The sequence below is a fragment of the Macaca mulatta genome, chromosome 15 (assembly GCF_049350105.2).
Source record: "Macaca mulatta isolate MMU2019108-1 chromosome 15, T2T-MMU8v2.0, whole genome shotgun sequence".
In the NCBI taxonomy this organism is placed as follows: domain Eukaryota; kingdom Metazoa; phylum Chordata; class Mammalia; order Primates; family Cercopithecidae; genus Macaca; species Macaca mulatta.
Window position 1 is genome coordinate 44,721,680 of NC_133420.1, and position 18,518 is coordinate 44,740,197.

An 18,518-nucleotide genomic window follows, 5' to 3' on the forward strand; every position below is an offset into this window, starting at 1 on the left:
AGAGCTGGGAGTTCCCCTAAGCCATCTGTCCCCAGGCCTGGCCTCGGGGCACTATGCTGTAGTGATTAATAATAACAGCTCTTAACTCCCAGGATTTTGGGGAGCTTGAAAAAAGAAAACGTCAGTCAAGTACTTAGCACAGTGCCCGGAAAATGTTAAATGTTAGCTATCATCCTTATCCTCCTCCTCATCATTCTCATTAACTAAGGGGGCGGGGGAAAGAGTCTTCCAGGGAGAGAGGACTGCAAGTGCTAAGGCCCCGAATGGAAGGAAGCGTGGTGCATCCGAGGACCAAAAGGCAGACCAGAGGGGCTGAATGCAAACACCTCACCCCTATACTGTATTTTATTTGATCACAATAACTGTACTAGGTAAGAACTATTATTAGCTAGTTATAATCTCTTTAATGCTCTGTAAATGCGGAAACAGTAGCCCAGAGAGGTTAAGTGACTTGCCAAAGGTCACGCAGTAAAGAACCATCTGGGCCGGGTGCGGTGGCTCAAGCCTGTAATCCCAGCACTTTGGGAGGCCGAGACGGGCGGATCACGAGGTCAGGAGATCAAGACCAGCCTGGCTAACACGGTGAAACCCCGTCTCTACCAAAAAAGACAAAAAACTAGCCGGGCGAGGTGGCGGGCGCCTGTAGTCCCAGCTACCCGGGAGGCTGAGGCAGGAGAATGGCGGGAACCCGGGAGGCAGAGCTTGCAGTGAGCTGAGATCTGGCCACTGCACTCCAGCCTGGGCGACAGAGCGAGACTCCGTCTCAAAAAAAAAAAAGAACCATCTGAACCTGGACTCAAGCCCAGGTCTGTCAGCCTCCGAAGCCCATGCCTCCACTTACCACCCTCCCCTGCCTTGGAATGGACGGAACTCGAGAGCAAGCCAGTTCCTGCTGCAATAGCAGCTCAGAAGGAAAAGCTATACAGCCTGAGGCGTCAGAATCGGATGGTTCCTGGAGAGCACTTTGGACATGCCCCACCCATTTTTAAGATGGGGAATGTGAGGCCCAGTGAGGAAAGGGACCTGCCACAGACAGATTGGCAGCAGAACTGGGCCCAGAGACTGTATCCCCCTCCAGTCTTGGGGGGGCCATCAGCTTTGCCTTTGTTCAGGCCCTTCTTTTTTATATCTCCCTGGTGATAGCAAACTGCGCCGACTCCCCTGAGAGGGGCAGCTCCGGTGGGTGCGGTGCTTGTGTGTGCTGGGGGTAATGTGGGGATGGACTTTGCCTCAAGGGCAGGAGCTTGTAAAAAACCAGCAGATCAGGTCCCCAGCCTGGCTGGAGGACACAGGGGCAGTGTCCCCAGGGGCATGAACCCTGTAGACTGATGGGACTCCTTGGTAAACAGACTGCTCCATCCAAGTAGGCCTTTCAGTACCCTGGGAAGCAGCTCAGCAGAGCCCTAGCAACTCGAATGCACAGCTCACATACACACGTGCATACACACGCCCATGCACACACACCCCGCCACGTACAGAGGCAGCTTGGCCTGGATCCCAGCCCCCCACACCCCACAGAGCACCATGTGCCCCTTCAGAAGGTCCTCACACAGGAGGAAAAGCTGGATTCTCCTTGTGTGTCAAGAGAAGAAGCCAAGGACCAGAGCAGAGAGGGGCCTCATGCAAGGTCACACAGAGGTTTGGGACAGATCCGAGCGCAGAGCCCAGAATTCCTGACTGCCAGGCCAGCTACCTGATGAGGCAGATGCTATTCGGTTGCCTTTGAAACAGCAGGCAGGCAGGACCCCGCTGAGCCCATGTGGAACCTAGGGCGCAAACCCCACCCCCTTGGGGCCCTGCCCGTGTCGCTGAGTCACTGGCCTTGGAGCAGATGCGGGGGCAGCTTCCTCCTGCACAGCTGGTTGGGGCTTGGCCTGACAGCGCCTCCTGGACCGGCCTCCCTCCCTCTGCCCCGCAGGGCACGCTCCCTCCGTGCCTGGCCCCGTGCTGAGGGTTCACACATATTCGTGAACCTGCCGAGTCCACACAAGTCCCAGGAGGTGGAATTATCATTCCCATTTCATAGTTAAAACAACTGAGGCTTGGAGAGGTAAAGCAACGTGTCACACAGTTCTACCAAGAACTGAGATTCCTTGCAGGACCGGACATCCGCACATTCATAAGCTCACTTATTCCTCGGACTTCCTTAGAAAAATTCTGCCCACAAGCCAAAGAGAACCAGCATCAAAAGCCCCTATCTGCAACTCCAGCTGAACCACTAAGTCTCGCAGACTGACTGGAGATGTGGATTCTTTTGGAAAGGCCTGGCTGAGGCTGCCTGGAAGTCAGGGATAGAGGTCCCCGTCCCTGTTCAGCCACGACGGGCTGTCCATTTTCTCTAAACCCTAATTTTCTCATTTGTAAACTGAAAATAATACTCAGCCCTTCCTCCCAGGGCTTTGTGAGGATCGATGGCAATGAGGCACGGAATGCGTGGTGTGTGCCTCTGCGTGGTCTAGGCTCCTATTTCTACCTGCCTGCTGGTACCGCCCTCCCCACTCCCAGCCATGCCTCTACTCTCTTCTGTACCCGGCAGATGGGATCAGTCTCACAGCTGTTCCTCAATCCCCTACTGCCTCCTCCCACCCAAGGAAGGGGGCACCAGTGCAGCAGGGGGCCCAGGGTACCCCTTTCCTCCTCCCTTCTCTGGCTAGGGAGAGGAGAGGCAAAGCCAGATGTTCCACAGATGTTGCCAGTTGTTAGCAAAACAACAACAAACAAGTGATTTTTTTGAGACCCCGTCAGGTCCATTGCTTGAGGGCCTGAGAGCTCCGAGGGAAAGGTGGGGCTGTGGGGGCGACACCAGGAGCCTGAGGTTTGGGCAGGAGGGGAGGTGAAGCAGAGAGGCCTTCTGGGGTGGGACGTCAGTGGGAGGAGTTTGGGGAGGAGACAGTAGGCTAAGGGACCCAGGCGTGCAGAGAGAGGCAGGGAGGTAGGGCGGGGAGCTGAGAGCTTGGTGCAAGCGAGAGGAGCAGGGAGGGGTGAAGCTGGAGAATCTGGTAGGTCCAGGGGTGGCTGCCTGTGCAGGAGGCCTGCAGGGGTGGTACTAACTTATCCCTCCTTCCCCACCCGGCCCCAGGACCCGACTTCAGATGGAGAGAACTTTGGAACCCCCAAGGGGCTCCCAGGCCCTTCTGAGCTCCGTCAGGGAAGGAATCAACAGAAATCCAAGGGTCCTAAGCACTGGGCAGCAGTTTGGACTCAATGGTCTTTTCCAAGCTGGAGAGTCTAGGAGGCTGTAGCTGGCCCAGACAGGTCAAGAGAGCACGTCACTCACATGGCAGAGGCCGAGAGCGTGAGGGACTTGACTCTCCCACCAGGAGCCTGGCTGCAGTTGGCACCTCTGCAGCTATCATCCAACTGAGTGGCACCCCCTCCTGCTGGCATCCAACTGAGTGGCACTGCTGTGCCCTCTTGCCTCTCCACCCACCACAACCTATTTGCCAGCTGACCCCAACTGCTCCCGGCAGGGCCAAGACTGGGCAGCAGTACGGAACAGGCTGTTTCTGACTTACTCCCTGGAACTGGCTGGCTTTGTCCTCCAGCAAAACTGTTCCTGGAAGGACAAGGATCTGGGGTCTGAGACTAAAGGGCCCCCATCTTCTCTGGCCTGGGCAGGTGGAGAATGAGTTTTGCCACTCATCCTGTGACCCTGAATAATGAGACTGCTAACAGCAGCTCATGTTTATGAAGCACCTACCCCACGCCATGCACTGAACTAAACTTGTTGCATGCACGACCTCGCTTAGTCATTGCAACTCTGGGGTAAGTGCCAATGTGCACAATTTATAGATGAGAAAGCCGAGGGAAAGAGAACGTACGTGACTTCTTCAAAGATTTGCAGCTAGTAGTAAATGGTGGAGTCAGAGACTGAGCCCCAGAGCCTGACTCCAAGGCCCTTCACCTCTATGGTGAAGAGTCCAGCTTCCCTTCCCTCCCCTCAGTCTTCCCATCTGTGGGATGGCGAGGAGCTGGATGGAATGACCTCACAGCTCCGCGATCCCACATTGACCGCCTAGAATTGCCAGAGACCAGAGAGCACTACTCCTTCCTCTCCTATGAAAGAAAATGGGAACCAGCCCAAATGACACTGTACAGATGAGACAACTGAGGCCTAAGCGGGCAGAGAATGTACCTAAAGTCCTCCAGGGAGCCCAGGCAGGGCCCAGGGAAGGGGGAAGGGGGAAGGGGACCCAGACACCTTTCTAGTCTGCCCTCCAGCTGCTCTGCACAGCCAAAGCCGCTCGGAGGCCAAGGGAACCAGGGTGTGTGTAATGGAAACCAAGCAGTGGGGCCTTCCGAAATGGGAATTCCATCTGCCTGACTTTGTTCTCCTGGACTTTGGTTTCCATGGCAACTCTGGGAACCAGGAGGTTGGGAAGGTGGAAGAGGGAAGGCCTGGTCCTAAACTGAATCCCTAGAATCTAAAGAACTGGAAAGGTGGGTCTCCTTGTGGACCCAGTGGCTCCTCCCAGCAGAAGATGTGAGAGAGGCCAGGTCAGGCAGGGAAGTCCTAGGCTCAGACCCAGTGCTGCCTCTACCATTTTGGGGGAGTAGGGAGTAGTATTATAGTCCTCCCTGGGCCCCAGTTTTCCCAGCTGTCAGGCCCCCGCATCTCAGGCCTGGAAAAAACCTGGAAGGTGCCCTTGTTCAGAATTAGGAGCACGACTGTTCCCAGCCCTTCCAGCCTCTATGAGGCCGTGAGTCTCTACAGTGGGAAAGCTCTTTACAGTCTGTAAAGCCCAATGACACTCATTGCCAGGTCCTGGAGAAAGACCCAGTGCCGCTCCTGGAGGGGCTCACACTCTGGTGCCAACATGTATCCAGCACCTACGGTATGCCTGACCCCAGGTTAGGACCCTGCTGCAGAACTGGCTCACCGGCTCTTCATCCCAGCGCTGAGGAGACAATAGAATCATCCCCATTCTTGCAGGCTCAGGGATGGGCAGTGACTCGCCAAGGTTACAGAGCAAATCAGTAAAGATAAGACTCAAACCCAGGACTGCCTGATTCCAAAGCCTGGCAGCCTTTGGAGACAGAAGAACCCATGCCTGACTCAGTACACGTGGTAAGGGCTAGTCAAGGAGAGGCCACGACCGCTGGGGAGCAGAGGGAAGGGGTTCTCTGCTGACCCGGGCTACTGTTGTTGCACAGAAGATTCTTCCAAAATGGGTTTCAAGGTTTGAAACCCGTTACAAGGTTTCAATTGTTTGATCTGCTGGTTTTTTACAAGCAATGTTTCAAGCAAGCATTAGGGATCCCATTTGCAAGAGGGGCAGGAAAAGTCAGGTGCGGTCAGAGCAGCAGTCAGACAGCCCACCTCTCCCTCCTGATGAAGGTCTACCCAGCACCTGCTCCACACCCAGGCCCTGGCCCTAGTCCCCTGTAACCCTGAAGAAGGCTCAGTCCAACTCCCTGAAGGCCTCCAGAGACCAACAATTCTGATCCTCTCACTGTGCAGAGGGGCCAACAGGGCTGGCCTTGCCCAGGGAAATGAATGAGGGGAGGCAGGGCAGGGAGGAGCGAGCTGTACATGTCGTCTGCAGCTCCAAGTCTCCAAGACCCTGGGCAGGGAAGAAGATCCAAGGAGATAGGGGCCCAGCTCCTCCTGCATCAACTCCATCAAGCTTCATCTAAGACAGCCCTGCTGAGCCAGACCCCACCCTGGGCCATGCCCTGGCCCCTGGGAGGTTGTATATGTGGGGTCAGCTCTGGCATCAGCTTATACTGGGCTCTGGGCCTCTTCTGCCCACTTCTAGGCAAGTGGCCCAGGTCCTCTCTTGAAGGATGCCCTGGGCCGTTCCTAAATTTGCATCTTCTGTTAGGTAGGAGGGGAAACAAAGGTACAGTGGGGAAAGCCTTGCCCAGGGCCACAGAAAGACTTTGTGAGTCCTATCTCCTGTCTCTACAGCTGTTCCTTCTGTCCAGAGACCTCCACAAGCTCACCACCACCCTTCCCGAGATTCTGGCCCCATCCACCTTCACCAGCCATCCCTGCACCAAGTGAAAGTTCTATTCGAACCTCAGGGTGTGGCGAGGCAGAGAAGTGAAGGAACTTGCTGAAAGACATGTGGCCAGCTGGCGACAAGCAAGGACTCCATCCTGTAGCCGGCAGAGTGCAGGCTTTGCAGCCAGTCAGACTTGGGCTGAACCCCTGCCACCTGCTGGCTACGTGACCTTCCCTGTCTGTGCTTCCATCTTCTCATCTGTAAAATGGGGATAAGCCCTACCTCCCAGGCTTGGGAAGGAGATGCAGTGACCACTAGAATGAGTGGCACGGCGCCTGGCACAGAGGAAGGCATGCGAGAGCAGCCCTCACTAGTGTATCAGTGTATCTGGCTCCAGGATGGGGGCAGGTGATGGCAAGAGAGAAGTGGCTGAATCAACAGCCCAACGACCAACCCTCCCAGCCCCAGCCACCCTGGGAAGGCTTGTGACCAGGAACACACAAAAAGGGTCATGAACAAGAAATAACACAGGCCTTTTATTTGCTCCAGAACTCGGCTACTGTGTGGTCTGAGGGTGCCATGCTTTCCCAAAAGCCCCCAAGGGACACCCCACCCAGGGGGTGCCAGATCTTTGTGTGCAGCCAGACTGCAGTGTCCCCCAAGGCCGCCTTAGTCCAGAAGGCCAGCTGCCCACCACTGGTGCCCGGGACAAGCACATCCCCTGAAGCTGAAGAATGATGTCCACCTTTGTGTGGCAGCTTCTCACAAGGCATTGGCTAAAATATTGCACTTGTAAATCAGGAAAACTGATGAGGCAAGGGTTTCCTATTACAGGACAACGTGCCAAGCATCCAACTACTATTTAAATAAATAAAACTCAAAGTGGGGGTCTGAGCTGCGAGCTCCAATGGCCCTCCAGGAGGGCCCGAGAGCCTAGGCCTGGACCTCCTGCCCCATCAGCCAGTTCTTTAAGGAACTTGGTCAACATGAAGCCTCTGCGGTCTCCGAAGCAGGGAGCAGCAGCTCCAGATCTGGCTCGGCCGGGGCCCCCGACCTGCCAGGGTCCTTGGGCCCCCTCGTACCGGGGCAGTGGGTACCCCACGGGGCCCATCCTTCTACTCCTCCAGTAGCCTGGGCCTCTCTTGGTCCAGGCCTCACTTCCGTATGTCTATCCATCTGTCCAGAGACACAGCCTCTGGGGGCTTGCTTGCCCCCTCCGTCACAGTGGGGAGGGAGGCAGGTGGGCAGGAGACCCAGCCCGCCTGGTGTGAACGCTGAGCTCGACTCCAGTGGCCGGCCCCTAAAGCGGGGGACTCATCTTCTTCTGGTTAATAAGGTCCAGGTAGAGGTCAGAACGGAGAAAGCGAGGGTACGAGTCCTTTTCCATGAGCCCGAAGATGCGCTTCTGTGCCAGGTCGAAGCAGCCCCGCGTGACGCTCTGCAGGTTGTCCTTGGTGTGCTCCCGCGTGTAGGAGTCCAGGTTGACCTGCGAAGGCAGAGGGGCACGTGGTCAGGGTTGCCTGCTGGGGACTGACCGTAGGGCCCATGTGCCTGGAAGGGACCCATCCAGCCTCTCACCTCCAAGCCCCTCTGCCCACATCTTAAGGTTCATCTGAAGTGGAGACCCTCAGACCAGAGGATTCAAGTCCTGGCTCAGTCATTTCCTGAGGGGCTGGCAGCATTTATAAGGCTGAAAATACTACTCCGAGGGTTAGGCTTCCTGGGTTCAAATCCTAGCAGTGCCATACCTGGGTGTGTGACTTTAAGCAAATCACTTAAGTGCACTGAGCTTCAGTTGTCTAATCTACCAGCTAGCAATAATAGTACATTCCTCAAAGTGTGAAAACCAAGCAAGATCATCCATATAATGTGCTTTGCATATCCTGCCTGGCACACAGTAGACGCTAAATAGATGGGAGCAATTAAGATTTCTCTCTCTGAGGCTGTCTCCTTTTTCTTTCTTTTCTTTTTTCCAAGACAGGGTCTTGCTCTGTCACTCAGGCTAGAGTGCAGCGGTGCGATCTCGGATCACTGCAACCTCCGCCTCCCAGGTTCAAGCAACTCTCCTGCCTCAGCCTCCTGAGTAGCTGGGACCACAGGTGCCTGTCACCACACCTGGCTAATTTTGTAATTTTAGTAGAGACGGGGTTTCGCCATGTTGGCCAGGCTGGTCTCGAACTCCTGACCTCAAGTGATCCACCTGCCTCAGCTTCCCAAAGTGCTGGGATTACTGGCATGAGCCACCGCACCCAGCCTGTCTCTTTGTTTCACAGGTTGTTGTGAGGATTAAACATGAGAGCACATACATAAAGGGCTCAGCACATGCCTGGCATGTGGCAGTGCCTTGGTGGTGGCCATTTTTATTACTAACTGGGATTCTGTTCTTCCCCTGATCTTAGCTTGCATCTTCCCCGCTGGGGACCTGGGCTCATGGAGTCATTCTGGCCTCTCCCCTTCCTATGCTGCTGGCTGCCACCTTGCAGCTGAAGAGCCACTGGGTCCTGGGGATTGGAGGGGCTGAGGGTCTGCCCTGAGGTCCTACCTCCTTGCATGCCTGGATCGCAATGTATTCAGCAAAGATCTTCTTGGCCTTGGATGCCATCTTGGACTGTGACTTGACCTTCTTGAAGTCCTCACAAGCCAACCAGAACTCCAAATTCTCCTCGCTGAACTCAGTGCGAAGGAAGGCTTGGAACACTGCTAACCCGTCTGTGAGGAGAACAGATCCTGGGGTAAGAGGCAGAGTCAGCTTCTCCTACCCTTAAGACCCCCCAGCTTACCCCTACAGGACTTTGAATATGGGCGTGCTGGGAACTGAGTACAATGCCCATCTCTGATAGCCCGGAGCCCTGGGATGTAGCCCCAGCCCTGCCACTGCCTCTTTCAAGGTCTCAGCCGGGTCTCTCCCTCTCTATGCCTCAGTGTCTTCATCTGTGAAATGGGGACTATCGATTCTGTCTCACGGAGCCATGAGAGGAGCCGATGGGACCAAGTCCATGAGATGGCAGGCACATTACTCCCCGTGAAAGCCCTCAGTACTTAGAAATGTTTATTCTTATTCTGGGAATATGGATCTGAGCACACAGGTCCCACGGGCCTCAGGCAGGCAGTGCCAACTCCCATGGATGGGGAGGGGCTGGCAGAAGCTGGCTCAAAGGCCAGACCAAGGGCCTTGGCTTGGGCTCAGCCTCTCTGCAACAGCAAGGACACCCTGACGGCCCAGGAAAGGGAAGGCAGCCTCTCTAGCACCAGCTACACAGGGTCTGGATGGGGGCGAAGGGGAGAGGGAGGGAGGGCGCAGGGAAGGGGCAGGCCAGCCCAACTTACATTTGTGAACCAGCAGCTTCTCCAAGGACTCGCCCCACTTGAGCGCTTCCTCTGAGGTGGGCCTGAGGGGTGAGGGAAGAAACACAGTGAGGGCACTGAGAGGCTTGGGGACCTGGGGGGAACCTGGGCCTGGAGGCCTTTGTTTACTGCCCTGGGCCCAGGCTGTAGCTGAGCCCAGCTGGGGCGCCCAGGAAGGAGGCCCATCCTCTTTCTTGGGGCCAGGGTCCCTTCCAGCCCCCACCTCCATCCCACCTAGCCTGCCCCCTAGGGCAGCCCCTCCCTGTGAGGGCAGCTGCTCGCCAGGTACCCGGCTCCGTCTGTGAGAACCTCTGTCTCCCCAGAGCTGGATTAAGCCGGCAAGCCCCTTCCCCTCAACCTAGCACTCAGTCCTACTCCCCGGGGGGACAGTGAGTCCCCAAAGGGTCCCAGGGTGCCAGGGAGGACCTACTTGAATGACTTCATCATTTTGTCTGCCTTGCCCGCGGGAGGGGCTCCAGGGGACTCGTTCCGCCGTCTGAAGATGCCCAGCTTGTTCTTCATGTCCTTGGCTCTGGGGGCAGAAGCAGAAAAGAGGATTGCTCAGCCTGGCCCACTCGCCCCCGCAAATACAGGGTCGGGAGAGCTGGGTCAAGGGCACCTACTCCTTCATGGTGTGTCGCCTCTGCAGGTTCCCGTTGCGAGTGAGGTACATGCCTCGGAGCATCTCTGTAGGGCCCCCCACCTTGGGGCCGCAGAATGGTCTGCAGGAAACACCCCTCTGGCTCCTGTCCCCTACCCCGCGTCCTGGGCAGCTGGCAGCAACGGTGCAGGCTGCAGCCACACGCGCTCGCTGGAATCCTGGCTTGATGACTGGACTCCCGGGCACAAGCCGGGCTGGGACTCAGACAGGAGGAGCCAGGAAATGGGAGGGACCAGGACGGGGAGCGGAAAAAAAAAAATTCCTTCTGGCCAACCCTGAGAGGGAGCCGTGAAAGGGGCATGTGTCTGCAAGGGACAGCCTCTGGGGCCGTCCCGGCAGGAAGCCAGTCCCAGCTATTTGTGACTGGCCTCCTCGTTACTATGGCAGCAGGAAGACAGTGGTTGGGGGTGGGGGACAACAAGTCAGCAAATTGCTGAGAGGGAAGGAGGGAGCCAGGGGAGGCTCTGCCCACCAGGGTGGCAAGACTGGCTATTTTTAGCCAAGAACCATTTTTAGCTTTGTCAGTCCCCAAGGAGGCAGCAGAATTCAGCACTGGGTGAAACTGCTGGCCAGAAAGGGGTTAAATGCCTCTTGCTCACGTTCGCCCCCGTTTTCCCCAGACCCCCTGTACAGGGCACCTCCCAGAGAATGGCTCCTGCCAGCCGGCCTCTCAGCCTCAGTCACCCACATTGGCGACTTCTAGTCATGAATATACAGCAGTTCCCCAACGTCTTAGAAGTTTTAAGCCTGAATAACTTCAGAAGCAGAAGTCCTATAAACTTACAAAAACACCATTTTAAAGTTTAATTATGTAATGTTGTGTGCATAGTTTTGTGATTTTTGAATAATTAATTTTTCACTTTAAGTTTTGGTCTCCATCCTCCCAAAGATGGAAAATGCTCACTGAAACCAAAAATGAAAATGAAAAATTGATTATTCAAAAATCACAAAGCTAAAGACGTGCAAAAGAAATTTTAATTTTAATCTTTCAAGGGGGTTTGGTAAGTTTAAAGCATTTATACCTCTGAAGCTCTTCAAGCTTAAAATGGCACTAAGACCTAGACACCCTGTCTAATGAAGGAGAGTCCTACGGGGAGGCTGAGCCCAGGCTTTGGAGCCAGACAGTCTTGGGTTCAAATCCCAGCTCCAGCAGTTACCAGCTGTGCGCCCCTTGACAAGTTTCCTGACCTCTCAAGTTTCCTATCAAGCTTTTTTCTCTGTCAAGCTGTTTCCTGTCAAACAGAAGCCAGCAGGCCAGGTCTCCAGGTCCCAGCTCCACCACTTTCTTACCATGTAACTTAGCCTCTGCACAGTAGTTTATTCATGTGTAAAATAAGGGTAAGGTCAATAAGAAAGAACGGGATGTAAAATAAAAGTAGTGGTAAAGATTACATTAGATCACATATGAAATACGCACAGAACAGTGCCTGGCATAATAAACAATAATGGTTATTTTTATTATTACCCTACATGTTCTAAGACTCTTCGTCTAAGCTTTTAAGAGTGTGAGCTTCAGAGGCCAGGCGTGGTGGCTCATGTCTGTAATCCCAGCACTTTGGGAGGCTGAGCCTGGAAGATCACTTGAGGCCAGGAGTTTGAGAACGGCCTGGCCAACATGGCAAAACCCCCGTCTCTACTAAAAGTACAAAAAAAATTGCTGGGTGTGATGGCACACACCTGTAATCCCAGCTACTTGGGAGGCTGAGGCACGAGAATTGCTTGAACTTGGGAGGCAGAGGTTGCAGCCAGCCAAGATCGCACTCCAGCCTGGGTGACAGAAGGAGACTCTGTCTCCAAAAAAAAAAATGTAAGGCAGCACCTACACTGAAAGGAGGCTAGACAGCGCAGCTCCAGCACCCGGGGTGCCTGCCCTCTGCTGCCACATACTGCTTCCCTCTCCTCCCACTTCAGCGCCACATTCAACAGTCCTGGCACCCCCTGGACCCTCTCTCATCCTACAAAAGGTTAAGTGAAGATGGTTGGTGCAAAGGACTGTTTTGGTTTGTGCATTTCACCTTGCTAAGAAAGTGCAACTGGCTGTGGAGTAAGAGAAGCCAACAGTTGCTGCAGAAAACTGGAGAGGTCAAGGCAGCTGGGGCGAGAAAGGTTTTCTAGGGTAGTGGACCCCACCCAAGGTCAAGGCGAGGGAAAAGGGTTGCAGGAGGCTCCTCCCCATAGCCCAATTCCTGCCTAGTGGTGGGTGCTACAGGACCTGGAAGGGAGGGGCTTCCTCTGGGGGGGGTCACTGTGCACACACCCCACTGCCTCCTCCCTATACCTCCCCCGAGTCTCCAGGGCCTTAGGCCTGGGGATACAAGGAGACCTGAGGAGAACCCACACACACGTCTTTTTCATTGACACATCTAACAAACCCCCCAAAATAAGAAGGCCTGAGTGTGGCCAGAAAGGCTTGGGGAGTGTGGGATTCGGCAGCTGGGCCAGCAGCGCCCCCTCCCGGCAACGCCTGAGACTATTAACATTCAGGAACTCAGGAGGAGAAAGAGGAGCCCCATGACTCTTAGGTCACTCGTGGGCCCAGAGGGAGCAAAGGAGTTGTCGAAGCCATTTGGCCCATGCTTGGCTCAGAAGCTGGGCTAAAGCCCGGGCAACCTGGCTGGTGGCCTCTGGTTCACTGTCTTCCGGGTACTGAATCAGCACTTTGCCTCACTTGGAGAGAATGCTCAGGACCCAGGTAACCCCACTCTGGGGTCACTGCAAAGTTCCAAGATCCAGTTTTTCCTTGGTGTCTGTCTGGGGTTGTGGGTGGGACCAGGCACAACCCCTTCTCCCCACCTGGACCCCTAGAGGAGAGACCCCTGGGGCAGGGGAGGAAGAGGAGTGCAGAAGCCAGTGATCTTCCCAACTTACAGGTTTTTGCTCTTTCTCTTCCGGGAGGCTTCGTCATCATCCCCAACGGTGTCGGCCCCGCTCATCTGTGGAGAGAAGACAGACACGATGCAGTCTGGGCACTCAGGAGCTCCTGCCTAAGCAAAGAGAGGCTCGGAGACCCAACAGTCCCTGCCACCAGCTCCTCCCACCCCCAAAGCCCCCACCCCCGGCACACAGGTGAGGGAGGGAAACCCCCCTGCTGGGAACAGCCTGGCCATGAAGTGGAATCGGCCTGGCAGACCCTCTGGCCACAGGGATCTCCTCCTGGGACATTCAGGCCCCCAGCTTACTGGGGAGAAGCCAGACAGCTGGCACTCATGACAGAGGCTTCATTGCAGGCAGTGAGCAGGTGAGAGAGTAGGGCTTCTGCTGCGTCACTAGGCCAATCCCTGCCTCTTTCTGCACCTCTGTTCCTTAATTTCTAAAATCAGGATCATAATGATTAAGTCAGGATTCTGAAGCTCAAAGGAAACCTCAGATGGTCAGCAATGTATAAAATAAATCATTACATAGGCCTGAGCGCACGTCTCTTGCCTTATAGCTTTCCATGGCTCCCTAGTGCCCTCAGGATAACGTCCAAACTCCATAACATGACTGGATCTACCATCTTAGGATTCGGGCAGAAAGTTCCATTTTAACATCAGTTACAATTCCTTCAGTTCTCTCTCCAGCCTGGCCCCTACTTCAGCAACCTCCTCAACTCTGCCTTCCATCCAACAGAAGGTCTTCATCTCCATGTGCAATTCCTTCCCCGGAGAATGCTTTTGTGAGTCTCCCACCTGCCTGCCTGGATGGATGGATGGATAGTTGGATGGATATAGATGGATAGGTGAATGGATAGATGAGTGGATGGATGGATGGATGGATGGATGGATGAATATATGGGTTGGTGGGTGGGAGAGAGGGTAGATGGATGAGTGGATGGATGGATGCATGAGTGGATGGATGGAAGAGTGGATGAGTGGATGGATATATGAATGCATGGGTGAACAGATGGGTGGGTGGATAGACAGATGAATGCATGGGTGAATAGATGGATGCGTGGGTGGGTGGGTAGGTGGATGAATCAATGAGTGGATGAGTGGATGGATGGATGAATTATACCTTCATTTAGCTCATACTATAGGCCAGACCCTGGATGGGGCATAATTCAGATACTATCTCATTAAACCTCACAATAAACCTATAAAGTAAATAGAGGCTCAGAGAATTTAAGTCACTTCCCCAAGGAGACCCAGCATGTAAGTGACAGAGGTGGAATCTGCCTCAATTCAAGACCTGTGTTTCTCCACCAGAGGATGCTGCTACTCAAAAATGCAAGGTCAGAACACATTTTAATGTTTCCCGTGAAAGACTCCAGAAGTGCTGCCTCCTTCCTGAGAATGCTGCCCCACCAGAGTTGTAAACACACGTGTGTACGTGCACACAGAGGCACACACCGTATGGTGTGTGATTTCAGAGCAAGGGTTTGGAACCAGACCTGGATATAAATCCTGCTTTCATCAACTTTGGGTAAGTTTCCTAGCCTCTCGGCTCCCGTTGTTTTAGCTATGGCTTAGGCATAGTGACAGCCACTTCACAGGGCTGATGGAAGGTTCACCAGGATAAACTCTGCACCCCAAGGCCCAGTCCTGGCACCTATACTAACCTCAGTAACCAGTGGTCATTGCCCAGTGAGTGTTACCATTGTCACCATTCAGTGCACCCTTCAGTGCACACACAGGCTGCAGTCATGCTGGCCCGGTGAGGCCATGCCCAAGGCCCCCACCCGTGGGAAAGAGCCCTCGGGCCCTGGGCTTCCTCCCATTCTAACCTCAGCTTCCGTACTTTATCGGCTCCACACAATGGGCCTGGGGACCACTCCCACCCAGCGGCCATCCCCAGCCTCTGTGCCGCTGTGAAATGGGCTCTTCCTTCCACTGAGGGGAGGAGAGTGTCTTCAGCAGGGACTGACCCAAGCCCAGCAGCCTGACAGAGGTGCTGGGCAGCTCTGGCCCTGGGAGTCGGCCCCCTGGGCTGCTGGGGAAACCCCAGCACCAAGAAGAGGCTGTGGGCCAAGGAGAAATTGAGGTGAAAAAATTGGGTTCTGATTCCCAGCCCTAGGGACTCCCCATAGCTGCCAGGAGGCTTTGGCCTCTGACCTTGGAGGGGGCCAGAGTGGCCCCCCCAACTCCTCCCTCCCACAGCTGCAGCAAGGCCTGCCCAGGGCCCAGCCTGCAAAGGCCCTCCAAAGCAATTCTCCTTTTCATCTTCTCCCTACTGTCTCACTATGCGACCCTGTCCGGCTGAAAAGCAGATGGAGGTGAGTCCAGGATCATGCAGCCCTTCCTTCACTCCAGGCAGAATCCCCAGGCCCTGCCCAGCCTCATCCAGCCACCTCCAGGGACTAGGAGCTCACCACCTCTTGGAACAATAATTATAATTCTTACTGTAATTATAGTAATGTTAAGAGTGTAGATTTTTAATTGCCTGGATTTGAAGCTTAGCTCAATCATTTATTAGCTCATTGACCTTAGCTCAGTTACATCCCTCTCTGTGCCTCAGTTTCCTTATTTGTAAAATGTGGATAATAACTGGACCTCCCTCAAAGGGCTGTGGTGAGGATTATGTAAGTTAACACAGGGGATATGCTCAGCACAGCAACCAGCACACAGCAGTGAGCAAGTACTCTCAGCTAATGTGGGTTTTGCTATTATTTATTGAGCGTTCACTACATGCCAGGCGCTGGGCCAAAGTGTTTTAACATACTTTATCTCATTTAATCTTGGCAACAATTCTAAGAGCTAGTTACTGATATTTCCCTCAGTATGCAGCTGAGGAAACCGATGCCCAAGGTAAGTTTGGTAACTGGCCTGGGCTCTCTGAACTGGCAAGTAGCAGAGAATTGTGGTCTGGGTCCAGAGCCCACTGGTGACAGAAGGCTCGTCTGTAAGCAGGGCTCAGCTGGTTTCCCCTATTGGTCCTGGTTGAACTTCTGGGGCTCCCTGGCGATCCATGGCTGCCCTCTCTGATCCAGCCCAGCCTGGCAGGCCCCATGGAACCACGTGGAAACAGTGGATCTAAACTCTATACTTACTTGTTTACACATCCGAAATAATTCTTTAGGCTTTTTAAAAATAGGAGACTTGAAGGTATTATCATCTTGGAGCTGGAAGGCATTTTTTGGGTCCTCCTGTCTGACCTCTGACCTACATGGGAGCTTATGAAACAGGGCTGGCACCCTCTGTGGACCACCTCTGCCCAGGCCAGTCCCCTGCAGGGGAGGAAGGAAGCAGGGCCAGGGAAGGCCTGCAGCCTGTGGTCTCCTCACTGTCAAAGAATAGCCCATGACCCTCTGAGCTGAGCCAGAAAGGCTGGAATAGAATTCAATGGCAGCATCCTGGACCCAAACACAACGATTCTTCAGGGCTTCCTTGACTCCCCAGGAAAAACGCCTGTGGATCTGCTCTGCAGGGCCTCCAGGGAGCAGCCAGGAAGGCAGGGGTCTGGCGGCAGGGGGCACCATGAGACCACTCAACTCAGCACAGGGTGCCAGACCCAGAGGATGGACAGCTGGAGAATCATGGGGGATGGGGGGGTGGCAGCGGGGGCGGGGTGGGGGGTGGCGGAGGGGGTGCTCTCTCTCTCTGGACTCAGTTGGCCCATCTGTGAGATTACCATGGCCGAGCCGACCATCTCTGAGGTCTGCCTGTTCTGACATTCCTACTCGCAGTAGAAATTGCTCAGCACACAAGACAGCAGGGTAACAAGAGTGTGGAGTGGTGACAACGGCGAGACTGAATGTCATCCTGTGGCAGGCAGCATGCGCTCTGGACAGCCTCAGTTTATCTGCACGGCAGCACAAATGACCAGCCCGAGCTTTCTATGTACTGCTCCCTGGAACCCTTGGGACAACTCCCGGGGGACTCTGTGTTCCATTTGTAAGAAAAAATCGAAGCTCAGAGAAAGAAGCAACTTGGCCAAGGTCTCAGAGCCAGGGAGGAGGAGGCAGAGCTGAGACTTGAACCGGGGTCTGTCTGACTCCACAGCCTGAACACTTCACCCCTCCCCTCTTTACCTCTTGCCTGGCATTGCCTGGGAATAGTGGCCCATCAGCATCAGGGGACCCTCCCAGAAGAGCCAGGCCAAAGCCAGGAAGACAGAAGTCATGGGGGAACCCGCCGCGGTCCCTCTGCCAGTCCCCCACCCCTGGCCCCTCATCAGCATGAGGTCACAGGGTCTGCAGTAGAGCCACAGAGGAGTGACTGGACAAGGGTGAGACCTTGTCCAGCGCCATCATCACTTGCTGCTGTGTGGCTGGGGACAAAACATCTCTTGCTAGCCTCAGCCTCCCACTGTAAGACAAGTGCCTGTCCACCTTGAAGCAGCGTCAGGAAGGTGAGAAATGGGGTCTGCTGATACTTTGAATGGTGGCACAGCCAGTTCTACCCTGGGTACTGCTCTTCTCTCCCTCCCCCTCCTCATCACATGATTACCATTTATGCAGCACCCCCCCGGTGCTGAGCGCCAGGTATTCCCCTAAATGTTTTACCTGTGTTAAGCTATTTAATTTTCCCAGCAACCCTAGGAAGGATTATTACCATACCCGTTTCACCAATGAGGAAACTGTGGCTCACAGAGGGGCAGGGACTTGCCCAAGGCCCAGTACCAGTAAGAGATGGAGCTAGACCACGGTGTTCGTCCCATCTGGGCTTATCTCCTTTTGACAAGGGTGGGTTTCGTACTGAAGCTGCTGGCAGGACAGGGCAGGATGTGAATGGCAAAGGGCTCAGGGACTGGTGTGTGGAAGCCACATGGAAGGGTGGCCACCACCAGGCTGGAGGCAGTCTCAGATGTCTCTGCCAGCTCAGCCACTCAAACACAAGAAAGGAAGTGACCGGCTAAAAGTTGGTGGGACAGGGGAGGGTGCCAGTGGGAACCTTGGAAACCCAAAGGAAGAAGCTGAGACAAAAGAGAGCTGGTCCAGGCCTGCTGGACTCCCAGGCATAAGTATCTGTCCCAAAATAGGAGCTGAGGCCAACAGAGCCGGGGAATTAGATAGATGCATACACATGAATGTGTGTGAATTTATCTGTATATAAATAGTTTTATTGGAGCAAGTGTGGTGGGGGGAATGGAACTGGGAAGGGTATAGTGGGGGAATCAGGATTGGGAAGCCCAAGGCAGGTGGGCCTCAACCGCCCTCCTAAGAGGAGTGGCCAGGCCTGATCTGAGTGAGCCTGAGGCCTTGCCTTGGAAGGACAGCATTCTGGATTCCGGACTCTCTCTTGTAGAAACCATCAAGAAATGGCCTAAGATGGTGATATTCTAACTTTGGCAAGATCATGATCCCTCAGGGCATGTTTAAAATACAGGGTCTGGGAACCACCCCTAGAGATTCTGATTCTAGAGTTCTGGGTATGGGGACTAGGAAACATATATTAATAACCTCCCCTTGGTGATTCCGGAGCACACCACAGTGTGAGAACCACACATGCTTACAGATGAGGAAACGGAGATTCAGTTCCCAGGCCAAAGTTCAAGACCCTTTTCTGGAGGGCCCCAGCCTGCCCTTTGAGAATGACTAGCTTTCAGCAGAAGGCATCTCCCCAGATGCCAAGTCTGCCTTCTTGCTAGTGGCTAAGAAGCTAAGCAGACTTCTGAGGACATGTCCCAACTTGGTGAGGAAGTATGCT

The 18,518-nt window shown here is 54.4% G+C and overlaps 1 protein-coding gene across 17 annotated transcripts in view; it reads right to left on the reverse strand.

Annotated features, from left to right (window-relative positions):
* Positions 1-6,460: 6,460 nt before the first annotated feature.
* Positions 6,461-18,518, reverse strand: part of RGS3 (regulator of G protein signaling 3) — a 133,548-nt gene continuing 121,490 nt past the window's right edge. For 16 of the 17 annotated variants that reach the window (XM_077968301.1, XM_015117029.3, XM_028834959.2 and 13 more), the window contains 5 exons: positions 12,823-12,887; positions 9,724-9,825; positions 9,276-9,337; positions 8,491-8,657; positions 6,461-7,434 (listed from right to left, as the gene is read on the reverse strand). In XM_077968301.1, coding sequence (XP_077824427.1) covers positions 7,249-7,434; positions 8,491-8,657; positions 9,276-9,337; positions 9,724-9,825; positions 12,823-12,887 — 582 coding nt within the window. In that variant the 3' untranslated portion in view covers positions 6,461-7,248. Of the gene's footprint in view, positions 7,435-8,490; positions 8,658-9,275; positions 9,338-9,723; positions 9,826-9,916; positions 10,127-12,822; positions 12,888-18,518 lie in introns of those variants that run through there. The other variant, XM_077968310.1, reaches the window with a different exon arrangement.